The sequence below is a fragment of the Parambassis ranga genome, chromosome 1 (assembly GCF_900634625.1).
Source record: "Parambassis ranga chromosome 1, fParRan2.1, whole genome shotgun sequence".
Lineage (NCBI taxonomy): Eukaryota > Metazoa > Chordata > Actinopteri > Ambassidae > Parambassis > Parambassis ranga.
The window spans coordinates 3,972,803-3,988,039 of NC_041022.1; the positions used below are offsets into that span (position 1 = coordinate 3,972,803).

The 15,237-nt window shown below is 42.9% G+C and overlaps 1 protein-coding gene across 1 annotated transcript in view; it reads left to right on the top strand.

Moving 5' to 3' along the window:
- Window positions 1-15,237, top strand: part of sorcs3a (sortilin related VPS10 domain containing receptor 3a) — a 175,541-nt gene that overhangs the window by 104,590 nt on the left and 55,714 nt on the right. Inside the window, exon 4 of the mRNA XM_028393516.1 lies at window positions 1,829-1,987. Coding sequence (XP_028249317.1) covers window positions 1,829-1,987 — 159 coding nt within the window. The remainder of the gene's footprint in view (window positions 1-1,828; window positions 1,988-15,237) is intronic.

The following is a 15,237-nucleotide window of genomic DNA, read 5'->3' on the forward strand; positions in this document are numbered from 1 at the left end:
AGTCCGCTCTGAGTGATATGTGGCGACAGACTCGCAAGTGAGGCAACGAAGCCTTCAAAACTGCGAGACCGAGCACCCTGCATTAAAAGACGAGCCATGGAAGAAAACATGAACAAGAACGACTGAAGCAATTAATGACGGCCAAAACAAAATTACGGAGTGGACTGGACATAAGAAACACACGTCGGGTGTCATTGTCTCCCATTATCCCTAGATGGGACCGCCTCATTGCTGAGAAAGCTCAAAGGCTCCCACTAATTAAGCATAAGAGTAAGTTTTCTTTTTATGCACTTTGTTTTTATATTTTTTATTTTTTTCTGTGCCGGTCCGTAAAAATATTGTTTTACATGATACCGGTCCATGGTAAAAAAAAGTTGACAGCAAAATTCAACAACTAAATTAGTTGTCGACGGGTCGTTGGTGACTTATCCATATTCGAATCGTTGGCCCCCTGATTCATACTCGAATTGAAGGTACCTGAATATTCCCATCCCTCCTCACCATCTACTTCTCAACAACAGGATAATAAATAGCGAACAGCTAGCAGACAGATGGATCTTTCCATCAGAAGCTGGTGGAGACAAAAACATTGAATTATGATCAATCAATAACTGAAGAAACGGTCAGGTGACCATCTAGTAAATGTAATTACCGTAGACTGTAAATAAAGATGGACAACATGACAGCACCCCAGAATCTATGGTGGGCTTGTAAATGTCAACATTTTGTGGCTTTTGTGCACTTTATAATTCCATCTTTTTAAAATAGTGTACTGTCATAAACATGTAAGCTCATTACGTTGGTTTTCTGTTTTTTATCATAGACTAACAGGCTGCCTGCCAGCTAATGGCCTAAGACTCCAGATGCCTTGCTTCAATCAATCGTCAACATGTTAGCAAGCGCTTGATAAATTCAGCTTTATCAAATGTTTGCTTGTTTCACTGAAAAGAAACAACACTTAAAAACATCTCATTTAGTTGTAAATTAAAACGTCTTGCATGCTAGCTTCTTCCACATTCTACATCTGTACAAGTTTGTGTGTGATGTGTCCATTGTTTTGCGATGAACTGCATTTTATTATGATTCTAGTGTAAGAAAAAAAACTATGCAAACCTTCATTTGTTTATTAAAAACCAAGCCGATCCCCACTGTGACTTTTAGCCTTCACAGTTCACAGTCAAATATCCAGATAACGATCATTTCTATGAGCCGATAGTGTGAACTTCATCTCTACAGACAAGGAGGAATTCCTGTGACCATTTGATCTGTTTCTACAAAGACTCTAAATGTCATTAACTGAAAGAAATATGCATTGTGGAATCCTGCTTCTTATTGAATTCTGTAATAACTGTGATAGCTCAGGCAGAAATATTCCAAGCATGAAATTAGAGCATCCACCACTGTGAAGCTGTTAAATTTGAAATGAGAGTTTTATTGGACGGAGAAATGCTAAGAACTGACACTGATAAGAAAATAACAGTGTATATTTGCAGATTTGTGCTGTTTGTACTGTGCTTAATTGGCAGCAGAGTGCAGCCGCCTCCCTGTGAGCCGGGTCAGTTCAGGACTTTTCATCTGCACCTGTGTCTGCTTTGGTTTCCTCTCGCTGCCCTGAGCCACATTCCTATTTCTTATTGTTGAAAGAGGTGATAAAGAAGGTGCAGCATGAGAGTCACACTCCAAACGTAAAGCTGGAAATATAACAGAGCTGTTTACCAACCATAAACCTGACTGAGCCTTTTCTGCTGACACTGCTCCTGCCTCTAATGTTTCTCTTGTCTTCTTTCCACCTCTCATCTTTCTCCCTTCTACTCCCCCCCATCCTCAGATTATGGTGTTGACAGATCCGGAGTTTGAGAGCAGCGTGCTCATCAGCACTGATGAGGGAGCCAGTTTCCAGAAGTACCGTCTTACTTTCTACGTGCTGAGCCTTTTATTCCACCCCACCGAAGAGGACTGGGCCTTAGCCTACAGTCACGACCAGAAGGTAGGACTGTGTCCCGTGTGACTCTCTCCTCTCCTGCTAAAATCTGAGCAGACTCTGTGGTCGTCAACAGTTTGTCTCATTACCTGATGGTAATGGTGGTGTGAGTCTTTATTTATTCAAAGTGAAGGGAGAACCAGGCCATTATTGGAGACGCGCTGTCATTAAAGACAGGCTTTTGTGTAGCCTCCACCTATTATTAAGATCTAGATGATGATTTTTAATGAGAAGCTTTCTGGTTTTCTGACCTGTTCCTATTTCTAGTGTGATCTCATCATTTCACACTAAAAACCCTCTCGCTGTGCTGGTTAATGGCTTTGTGTGCTCACACAGGCCATTCATGATTCACAGGAGACAAAAGAGAACCTCCACCCTCAACTTTGAATGTGGGGTTTTAAATTTCCTGCAGTCCTGAATCATGTTCTGTTCTCGGGTGTGTGTGTGTGTGGAAGATCTTTTTCTCTGTAAAACCTTTTATTGTGATGTTTTCACTCCACGGATGGACAAACCGACTGCCTGCTGTGGTTGTCTGAAGGTTTTCAAACTGAGTCTGAAGACCACCTTATCCTGTGTTCCAGAAAATGGTTGGAAGTCTGAATTTGGGTTTGAAACCTCCAAGAAATTTAATTTATTTGCAGAACCTCTTCTTGAGACTGGGAGTATTAATGTGTGTAAACTGGAATTCACAGCAGATCTATAAATGTTTGATGGTCGCATGCTGTGCAGTCACTGTAGGGGTCCTGGACCGTTCCATGCCAAACACACTGGACCCCAGCTGATACTAATTAAATTTAGTTTCATCTGACCACAGAATGTGCTGCCAGTATTCATCAGACTTCTTTGGCAAAGCATGGAGAGCAGTGGTTCATCTGCAGACGCTGGCTTCATGCAGAGTCCGAGTATCAGTGAAACTCCGGTCTGAAACAGAACCCTCTTACCAACATGTCCTTCTAAACACAGTATGTTCAGCAGCCTTTCTTTCTGCTATTGGACGGCCAGTCTTTATGGAGTCTCACAGTCAGGTTTCTTACTGGTAATTAGGGAGGAGGATGAGTCAGACTTTTATCCAGGAGAACAGAGCTCAATTCTCATGAGAAGTCGTACCTTTTTGTTTGTGTTTATCTGTGCTTTGTCACACTGATGATGGAAATCGCTGCCCTACATGAAGCAACTGCTATAGTCACAGTAAGACTGTTACAGATCCAGTGAGACTGCTGTGGGTCTCAGTAAGATTAATACGGTTGCAGTGAAACTATTATTGTCTCAGTGAGTTATGATTTCAGTTCAGCAGCAGTCTCTCTAAAGTCAAACTGCAGCAGTCGCCTTGTTGTGTCCACCTCTTCAGTTCTTCAGTTCAGTTCTTCTGTCGGAAATTCTTGGATCCACAACTGAACCAGCAATGTTGGGTTGAAGCGCTCTGTTGGTATAATATGATACTGTCAGGTCTTTGAGATACACAGTAGTTTATTCATTATAGACCTTCTATGTGAGAGAGGAGGAATGTGTCTCTGGGAGTCCTCTGCGTTGGCTAATATGGGAGACATATGATTCGTCTTGCTAGTTCATGCAAGTGTCCTACAGCATGAGATTTGTCCTGGAGACACTATGAGGTCAGCTTTTCTTTCTGATCCATACATCAATGTTGGTACTAGTTTTTTTTTATGATGGCTGCTGTTGAAGTCAGTTCCCTGTTCGATCTGCTGCATTTAGCCTCTAATGCTTCACTAAAAGTCATGCTGTGCTGCCATGGCAACTACTATTTTAAACCAGTGAGAGAGAGAGAGAGAGTGGATTTAGTAATAGAATAACATTTATGGAATTTGGGTAATGAGATCTTAAACGGTGACAGAAGAAAAAGTAGCTCAGCTCGCTTTTCCAAGATGCTAACTGCTACTTCCTACCTCACAGGTTGTTGTGTTTCCTCTTTGATCTGATTGGTTGCAGTTCACTTGTGTCGATGGCTCATCCAACCAGCTGCTGACTGTCATTTTAAAAGGGGCACGTTCTTTACAGTTTCCATATCTGTGGAACATATCACATTAGATTAGGACAGTAACTGCTAGTGCTAGTGATTCTGTGTTCACAACATGTCATGTTCGGCCAGTGGAATGATGAGAATGGCACAATGAAAGAAAGAAATGCACCAATAAATAAATAATTCATTAAGTGTGTCACAAAATTAAAATTAGAATAGAATACATAAATATGTTGTTAAATGTCTTGTTACACCTTCGTGAGGTGTAAAGCCTCAAGTGAGACATTTCCATAATGGTCTCAGTGAGCCGAATGCATCAAACATTGAACCACAACTCTGCGACCTTCCTAACTCTAACCCTAATGCAGAGCTAGGGTTAGGTTCTCGGCCGTTATGAAGAAGTTCATGCAAAAGGGTTATATTGGCACTAAAATCAGAGAAATCTTGTATTTATATAAAAAAAAATCACTATTAAAAAAATCCATAAAAGCTGCAGCAGATATTTCACTGGATTATTGTTAAAGAAGGTCTCCTCTATCATCACAGTAAGTTTGATGAAGAAGTACTGCAGGGTTATGGAGAAGTGAAAGCTGAAATTGGCCCCCCAAAAAAGTCACTATTAAAAATCCATAACTCCTAAGTCTAACCTAGTTTTAACCCTAACCCCAGCCATCCCTAACCACCCCATGCTTACACAAGAAGCATTTTCAAGTCTTCAGTTTATCTCATAATAATATTTTTGCATGTTCAGGAGGAGGTCAAAGAAAAACTTTATATAAAACTTAGTGTTACGTTCCCCAGTTAGTCCAGGGGATGAGGGGAAGCAACAATATTGTTACCCAGGCCTGAGGAAGAGACAGCAGTCGGAAACAGTGACTATTAATTAAATTTATTAACTTAAACGAATAACAAAATAGTAAATCAAACACAAAAGCAAAACTAAAAAGATCAGCGCTGATTATCATGCTCTAGTCCCTCTGGACGGAGCAAAGATGCATGGTGTGTGCTTCCACAAGTTGGCCCACACTGGCCACGGCCACGTGCACACCTCAAGCTGATATACTTCTGCTGATGAGGACCAAGTGGACTCAGGTGTGGATCATCCACTTGGTCCACTGGAAGCATTGGGAACCTGCACAGAAAGCAGAGACACAGACATACACACAAGTACCGGCACGTAACACTTAGCATGAAGCCTTCAAGTTTTTGCAGCTGCTATTTCTGACGGAGTATTAGGATGAACAAGCTAGCCAGGTTCAAGAAGTTCAGTGTCCCTGTGAGGTCTGGGTGGGGGTTGAAAGAGGGGTGCTGTCTGCCTTAAGCCGAAGTTCTGGGCAAAACATGAAATGCTTCTGACAGACTGAAGGAGCAAACAGCACTCCTCAGTCTCCACTGTTACATAATTCCAAAACAGCCTTCCTTCATGTTAATTAAAAACGGCCCATAGCAGAATGAATTATACAGTGTACAAAATATGAGTTGCTCCCACCTCACCCATGATCAGACGATCAATGTGTTAACAGTTATTGATCTTACTGATTAAATACATCTCAGTTGTGCATCAGCCCAATGTGTGTAAATGACAGTTACAGGTGTTACAATCTGCACCATCACATGCCACCTCATCCAGCACAAGAAGCCCGGGTGTGTTTTTTTCTTCTCATGTGTCATCCACGCACTGCTGCCGCTGCCTCCCCAGGGCTGTTGTTGTAAATAAAGAATATGCTCTTCATCTGGCTAGTTAAAAGGGTTTACACAGATATGAACGGTTGCTTAATTCGACCTGATTTCCCCTCACGGCCTCAACACTTCATCTCAACAGCAAGAAGCTTTAATATGCTCATTTTCAGCCTGTAACCGGCTAATAGTTTTCAGACTGGGTCACTCTGGATTTAATCAGCTGTAAGTTGGTGGTGCTTAACTGTGTTTAAGTGCAGCCCTGAGGACTTAACTTTGAGGCCGGAGCAAAGCATCAGAATCCGTGTCAGGACAAACAGGCCGGGGCGAAGCGTTTGTAGTAACTCCTAGTTTTAATTAACATTCAGCTCGTCCCCTCCTCCAGTGAAATGAAGGCAGTTTTAGGTTTAGAACTCTTGGTGACCTTTTCAGGTTCTTATCTCTTCACTGTGAAAGGTTTGTGGAGACAATTACTGGTCGATGTTGGTGTCTGAGAATACGGACAGTGCTGCTGCTGCTGCTGCTGAGTGAGTGACATGTGTAAACAGAAGAAGAAGAAGCAGCTCCACACACAGAATGACAGGAAGTTGTCTTTCTTTGCTTTTCCTGGGAACAGTCCAAGACGCAAACAGGACTCTGATTTCCTGATTCATGGGAGACCTGCTTCCCCTTCAGCTGATGTGGAAACGTGTGATGGTGTGTCGGCAGTGTTGGAGGGATTTGTGTGTGTGTGTGTGGAGCTGTTAGAATTTGTATACATACCTCCAGTTACGCCTCAGCAAGCTTGAGAGACAAGGCCCTGCCTCTCTAATGGACTGTGTGCTGATTAACTCATCTAATAATTAGTGCGGCTCTGCACACTGTAATCAAACATTGTCGGTTGTGTTGCCAAATTTGGCGACTGTCTCACTACATTTTGCGACTTTCATCTGATTGTTTTTTTTGGTGCTGGGTTTTTTAGTTTTGTCCACTTGGAATGTATGGATGTATTATTATTGAATGTAGTATGCATTGTTAAAATGTACCAGCATGCATTGCCCTTAATATTAATTTATCTAGCTGCACATTTCAATTATGCGAAAGAAATTATGCAATTAACTAAACGGAACTATTATTATGTATTTTTAATTTTCCAGATGAGCTCACTAATAGTTCCCTCACACAAACTCCCCATATAGTGAGCAGGGGGGGAGTGGGTGACACAGCCTTTAACTGGATTACTCTTCCTGGTGACGCTGATTAAAATGATGCCAAAAATGAAATGAGGATTCCATTTTTTAATAGTTTATAGATATTTTGTCATAGCAAGTTCCGATGTCTGACCTCAGTCCTCTGTGGCTCTGTGGCTGTGGCCCTTCCTGTAGGAGTTCTATAATATTGGTGCAAAGCCCCTTTAGATGCCCTCAGTACTTTACTGTAGTTCTGCTCCCCTGGTAGTTTACAGTCATTTTAGATTCATTGCATTTTAAATGATTTGTTGTCAGCTGTTCCGCAAACAAATCTGTGACTGACACATTTTTGTTTTGCTCTCATGTTCTAAAACTGCGGCTGTCAGGCTCCTGTTGTGACTTCCCAGCGCATGTCTGAACAGCACGCACACACACACACAGCTGTATTTACCTGCAGACACTCCACTGAGAGATTTCCCCATTTCCTTTGAAACCCCAGCTCGAACATGCACAGAAGTGTGTGTTCACACAGCAGCATGGTTCGGCTCTAACCTCATAAACCCTCATCCGCATGGAAATGTGCACGCTCACACTGCACCGCAATTTCATTACAGTGAACGACAGAGCCCAGGTCCAGGCAAACCTTTAATTTGTGTTTGTACTCTCACTGAAGAAGGAGCAGTAATCCATTAAGGCCGTGGCTGCGTTTCAGTGGCCATATTACTGTGTCTGAACCGGAACACACGGGACTCGACAAAGGCTCCCGGTGGCACCGAGCCGGCAGTCTCACACTGACAGAGGGATTAATGCCATTAGTCAGGTGATGGATGGCTCCATGTGAAGCAGTAATAACACAATAGATCAGGACTAACGATCATACCGGGAGCTCTCAACTTAACTCTAGCCTGCAGAAGAAGAAAAGCAGATTTTTTTTTTAGATATTTTATTTTAGGTGCAGAAATGCTGTTTCACAATAACACATACAAGCAGAAGCATCATGGTAAGACTGTGCAGGAGGAGCGTCAGACGGCAGGTCATCCTCCACCCTGATTCATCAGGAAATGTTTGCCTGTGTGGCCTGATGGAACAGAGAATGGCACCCTGAAATCAAAGGGAAATTATGGATACAGTGAGGCGACATGGCAAAGCAGAGCAGATGGAGTAACTCATTCTGATGGAGTAGCAGATATGTATCGTCACTCCGCTGTCAAAACAGCAGATGGAGGTGAGCTGCCAGGCTGACGGTGGAGAGGATCTGCAGAAATGAGGACAGAGAAACTTTTCTGCTTCGCGGTCGCCCTGACAGTGGGTTTAATGGGAGCACTGCTCCGTGTGCTTTGGAAAAAAAAATCGATATCCATCATAGCTTGGATGTTTCCAGATGTTTCAGGCTCCACTCATCTCCACTCCGAAAGGATGAAAATAAATCTCTGCTGCAGCTTCTTATGGAGAGATACATGTACAAACACTAACCTGACATTTGCAGAGAAGAGAAGAAGAAGAAATAAAGGAAACAGGCACATTTATACTTGATAGTTTTGGGGCTTGTTGTCTGACAAATGTGCATCTCTGTGATAAAGATGGTAGTCAGCAGGTCGCGGGTTGGTTTCCTCTGTGTGTCACATGGTCTCTGTAAACAGCCGGTGTCCTCTGAAGGTTTTTAGATTCCCCCAGCTGGAGGAGCAGCCCTGATATTTGAACATCCATGCTGACCTTTACATATCTTCTACATTGCTGCTGGGCCTGTGTGGGCCTGTCACTCCACCTCTAGCTCTGTGTGGAGTAGGAGCGTAGCTGTCAGGTGCTGCTGATGGAGCGCAGGGGCTGAAGGTGAAGGGGCTGCGTGCAGGTGTGTGTGAGAGGAAATGAACCAGTAAACCAAAGCAAATGAAGACGGATGGATCTTGCTTGAATTCTTATTAAATAACTCGTCTCTATCCGTTTTAGAGGCTTCAACAACATTCTCTGTTGGCACGGCAACAGATGAACAGATATCAGCTGAACTGACTGTTGTCTTCTTTATCAAACTATGTGTATTCCCTCGTCGCTGACGCAGCGGCCGAGCCGGCGCCTGATATGACATGCTGGGTTAGAATCACTCCTTAGAATCAAACCTGGACAGAGGCGAGGATGGAACACTGTACTGGTCTGCATAGCTCTGCTTATCATTCACTCCTCTGTCTCTGTGGCAGCTGGATGGCAGGATGGATGCAGGTTTCTTGTCTCAGACGGGAGTCGAGCTGCATGTTTAGAGCAGTTATGATGAGTAACGAAACAAATGACAGCAAAGGAGCACAAACATGGAAGAATGTACACCTGATTACAGTGACAGGTTACAGTGGAGAAGATGGACGCTGGCTACAGAGCATGAAGCATCTTTGAACTGGGTGCTAAACAGAGACGGAGGGGTATGGTGTTCCAAACTCCAACTCCCAGAATGCACTGGACTGGTTGCTCTTTCAAATAGCCCAGTGCGCAGTGAGGTTAATCTACAAGCTGTCTGTGTCCTCACAGTAACAGACCCTGTGTCTGTGGCTCTCAGTCTGTGCTGCGTCTGTCTCTTCCTGTTCCTTTTGGGGATCATGGAGTCTGGATCCAGCTCTCCTCTGTCCATGTGTGGACCAAAGCTGTCCTGTCAAATGTTTTGTGGATGCTGCAGACAAGAGACTCCAGCAGCTGTCCCTGCCCGGGACCAGCAGCTCTGCAGCGCTCTGCTCACACAGTGCACAGAGACTGCTCCTCCTCCTCCTGCTGAAGTCTGACTCCTCTGACCTGTCTGCTGCTCATATAGGCTCATCAGTTACAGGTGGGAAACTTCAGGTACCTCTTGATTCAATTCGATTATGATTCAGGGGCCAACGATTCGATTATTAATCAATTATTGATGCATCATGATGCAGCTTGAATCAATGCATCCTAAAACAATTGAGCAACATATTTCTCCCTCACTGAGTTTTCACTAATCACTGGCACTTGCTATAGATAACAGAGAAACAAGAGATGAATGTATTTATTTTAATAAACTAATAGAAGGCATGCACACTAGAATGTTACAATTGTACTGAATATAAAAATATAATATATGAAAAATATGTCACTGTACCACAAATAGGAGAAAAAATATATAATCTAATTCTTTGTTAGCAATAATAGTGCTTTTACACACACAAACACACTGATGCAAGTAACCAGGACAGAGTGGGACATCGGTGTTATTAAACATCTTTGCAGCACCGTGCACAGTCGGATGATAGATCCTCTGCACATAATATATATACACATAAAGAGGATAAAATGGTTTTTATTATCTATTATTATTTTGTATTTATTCTTTGAATTTAATTTCACATTTATGAAGAAAATACACATTTTCAAATTTTTTTTTGAATTTCTGATGTGATTACATTTATGAGGGATGAATAAATAAATTATGATAAATTACTTCTGACGTTAGATTTGTAAAATTAGAAAAATATCTATATACAAAAACACACTGCTCCCATCTGAGTTAACATTTCTCTACTTTGATAATTGATAGATTTCGATGCTTGAACATTTTGAGTAGAATTCTGAGAGCTTTGTTCAGTTCATGGAGGGTTTATCGTTGGGTCGTAAGGACAGGGTCTATGCGCAGCAATATTTTGGTCCAGTTTGGGAGTGACACATATTTTTGCTCTTACCTGTAAAACAGACAAACATGGGATAATGTGGAGGGACTGGGAGTCGTCAGTGTAACCATATCCTGAACTAAATCCACCCCAGGTAACATAAAAGCAAATGTTTGTGTTGGTTTAAGTTGATTATGCAGCATGAATTATTCAGCCTGCTGCTAATGACTCCGTTCATTCAGCTTTAGCGCTGCTGAAATTTTGCTGATGTTCGTATCCACTCAAGTTTCTCCTGCTTCTACTTGCAGGCATTATGCAAAGATGAGAACAATCATTAGGCTGTTTGTGTTTCCTTTTATATCACTGTTGTTATTTTGTAGTTTATTCGGGGGCTGTTTGAACAGAAGCCACAGATTTTTATGGAGCTGCTGCAGAACGTATGTTTTCCTCGGCTGTGCGGATCCCTCCGGGTCTGACCTGTTTGTTTACCACCAGCCTGGGACTCACATTTTAGGACAACATTAGTAATTTACTAATTGGAGTGTGAAATTATAGGGAGTCTTCTATTATAAAATGTCATTGCGCAAATCGGGAGGCGAGGATCAAAGATTTATGGTTCAAAAGTGCTGCGTTACCAGAATCTGCAATTTCCAGCTCCTCCTCAGCCCTGATAGTCTCAGCCCCATTTCCCTTCTCCTCTCACAATCCCCCTAATGATCGTAAGAGGCCTCGGAGCCCATAAATCTGAACGGTGGGGGAACCTTAAGTGTCTCATCATTATGCAGCCTCCACCTATCCTCTCTGAGAGCGTCCATGTAAGGCCCTCAGGACGGCGCCGGCACTTGTTTAAATCCAATCTCATTTCAGCGAGCTCTTCATCATGTCCCCCCCTCCTGCTCCTAATGACGTCCCCCTGCCATATTGTTGTCTTATGTGTAATGGGGATGAGCTGAATTACTCTTCCGCCTGAGTAATGGTGATGACTGAGTTAAGTTGACAGAGTAATTTTCAGTTGAGGTAATGTTGTTGCTGGCGCTCGGTCCCTGAAGAAGTTACAGAGTCTTTCTGGAGTCTTCTGTGGGACGCCATCACCTTCACGGGGCCGAGGTTCCACTCTGCAGCTGTTCACCTCTCACAGTCACACAGCCGTCTCTTCATGTTACACGACATCCATCTAAACGTGTGAAGGAGGACACAGCAGCTGTGTCTACAGTTTGTATCACTAGTTAAGACACCAAACTTCACTCTCTGTCACACTTTTCTGCCATTTTCTTTGCTACGCTGCTGACAGGTTCCTCCTTGATTGGCAGATTTTACATTCATTTATATTATCTAATATTATATAATGTCTGTGGGAGCCATGTTGAGAGTGTCAGGGTTTGTGTGAGGACACACATGCGGAGGCACAGAGTGGTTTAAAAGTCCAGACAGTCTGTATTTGTAGGCCAGGAGGGCCAAGAAACAAAAATTCACAAAACTAAAAATCACACTTGGCGTGGAGACAAAAACTAGGCATCTGTCAAAGCAGAGCAAGATCAAAAACACGGCATGGCAAAGACCTGGAGAACACCAACTGTGGCGAGGCTGGCGAGGCTAGAGTGCAGAGACAAACCCACATAACGAGACGAACAAGACTTGGACGCAGTGACAACTCCCACAGACATCCCAAGACGAACAAGGCGAACAAGGGGAACTGGCCCCACGTGAAGGGGAGACACAGGGAGCAGGGAAGACAATGACACACACGTGAGACACATTAGGGATGATCATCACACATCAATCACACAAGGCGGGAAACTACAGTAGTAAGTACAACACAAGACAAAACAAAACACAAGGAGGACAGGACTATCAAACTACAACAGGAAGGCAAGACAAGACCACAAGGACAACAAGAACAAGAACTAAACAAAAACCCAGAGAGACAAAACACCAGCCCTACAACTACAGGAAATAACTGAACACGGATTAAGCTAAAAACCCAAATTAAGGAGAACAAAACCAAGAAGAAACACCGGGTCATGACAGAGAGAGGTGGAGCTGAGGTGAGAGTGGGAAGTTCTGAGTCAGACTTCAGAGTCCTGAACTTTTCAGGAAACTTGTGTAACGCTGCAGACCACCTGCAGCAGGTATGACTCATTGTTCCTGCGTAGTTCTGCTTGTCTCTCTGTGATGTTGTCATGTGTAGTTTTACACATGGAGGTGCAACAACATGTTTCACCCTGCGGCCTCCTAACAGCCATATGTCAGAGCCACCCGCTAATGTGTGTGGCGTCTCACCTTGAATTACATCTTTTTTCAGGAGCCGTTTGGGGAGGTTTGTTTTTTGTGTGTAAATGCTTTCCAGTAAGACTCAGAAACAGCTGCAGGCACATCTGCAGAGGCTGTCCGAGTGCGTCAGGGTCTCAGTCTGTGGAGCAGGTGTCGGCTCTGTCGAGGAAAAACTGGAAGTTATTTGAGCTGTTGAGGTTGACCGGGAGAGACTCGGGGGCGAGTCTGCAGCGAGTCTGCAGGAAGCCTCCCACGGGAAGCAAACAGCCCACCTAAAACGAGACAGAAATCGGCATAAGCACCTTTGTGAGCGAGCGGCGCGGTCCCCTCAGTCCTTCCATATGCAAACATTGTTTGACTTAATCCACCCTAATGATGCAAATTTATGCTGTTAATTATTTCTGGCTGAATCCTATCCTGGCTAAACGTTTTCAGATATGCAACGGGGACATCGGGCTCAATAAAGTATGCAGAGAGAGAAGACATTATTCAGGATTACTTTTTTTTATTATTTCTTTTCATTTGCATTGACTCCATAAAAGGAATTTGCATTTTCCCATTTTGTAACATTCCTAAAGTGGCTGATATTGTTGTCTGTGGCTCTGAAGAGTCCTCTTAAGATAAGCTGCTTTAATGGGAAACAGGGAGTCTCCGTCCCCGAGTGCTCTGCCTTCCTGGATCCGGCTCCGTCACTGTAATCCTCTGCTGACACCTTTCTGCCTGTGCTTCCTTATTTAAACCTCTCAGGCTCTGAATGGATGTTATATCGGAGTATTTTTGTGGCAGTGTGATTACAGTCAGACGCAGATTTATTTTTCTAAAAGCAGCAAAGGTCGCTCATGTTTCCAATCAGAAATCATTGATTAGTGAAAAAATAAATCTTTGTAGGGGACTGGGGAGCAGGAGGGCCGCTGCGATGCTTTGTTCTGATAGCACCGCAATGTAAACACTCAGATCCAGCAAGGACCTTTTCACCAGAAAAGAGGAACAAGAGTTCACGCTGAAGGTCAGTCTGTACAGAACCTATCAGCAAAGTTTGTGCAAAAACAATTAAAGCAGGGCTCTCAGCATCATGTCATCTCAATGTTTTTTAGATACAGATTTAAACTACCCACACTGTGCAGCTGAAGTAAAAACAGAGTTCTGTTAAAAACAGTTTATGTTGTGTAGTGAAAATAAGGTCAAAGGTCAAAGGCGGGTGCTCCGGGCGCTGCTGGTGAGCAGACAGCAGATCTTCGGTGCCTAATTTCCTGAAAGGGAAAGTAAATATTTGACTATAGATGGATGCAGCAGGGTTTGGTGTGGAGTTCAGTGTTATTGCTGTGTGATCTGCAAGGAGAACGTCTCCATCCTGAGGAATATAAAGCAGGAGCCGTTACTCCATTGAACCCAGAACACAAGAGGAGGAATGAAGCAGCTACATGAAGAGCGAATATAAACACAGAATAAACTGTAGAAATATATGACTCAAGGTTAAAGGAAATAAAAGGAGTTGCACTAAAAAGCAAAAAACAGATAAACGACAAACAACAAGTTATTTTAACACTGAAGCAGCCGTCCTGTGGGATGACACTGAGGGTTTAACCCCTGATTTCAACTCACCAGGAAGACAGGTAGAACTGCTCAGACCAGGAACCAGAAGAGACATTAGACCAAAAGAACATCCATTGTTAATTGGCTCTGTCTAACCAGTTAATCGATCAGTTTTTAAAATGATCACACCATTAGCCTTTAGCTTGAACCAGTGTTAATTTTGGCAGCAATTTTTGATTTAGTTTCTATCTTAGTCTTGTGACTAAAAACTACAAAATGTTTAGTCATCAACATTTTTTAACTTTTAGTCTAGTTTTAGCCACGGCAGACTAAATCGTGGCCGTGGGTTTAGTCGACTAAAATTCTATGGTATATATTTGTCATGAAATGATTAAGGTTTGATTGTGCAATAAAAACAGGCACAGCTTTAACTTTTGTTATTTGAAACAAACATCTCTTTATTTAATTGCTATTACCTTTTCACAAAAGAACAACAGCACCAATGAACAGTGAACCTGAATGTTCATACACTGTTCAGTCATGACCTTCTTCATGAATACTCCGTAACTACAGCAAAACACTTCAGTGACAACTTAGAAACAGTGCGCATGCTGTAAAACCATCAGCAGCCGCGTCTTACAGATTTTGTCACGTGTATCTTTGAGCGGAAGTTAAGACGACTCGTCTGCAAATGTCGCTTCAGGTTTGTTGTGTTTTTACAGCTGATGGTCGCTCCACACAGTTTGCAAACCGTCTTGTTTGTCTTGACAAACGCGTCCATATGTCTGTTCTGCTCCCGTTTCTGTGTTACCATGCATGAGTGCGCCTTCTTCCAGCATCGCAGGGTTACGTCAAATGTGTGCGTAACAGCCTTATGATGCAGAGAGATGACTTCTGATTCAAAATTTCTTCTGATTGGATCTCGTCTCCGTCGATAATTTCGTCTTGTTTTTATTCGTTGACGTCAATACATTTTGTCTTCATCTTTGGCGTCGTTCTCATCCAGTTCTCATGATTTGT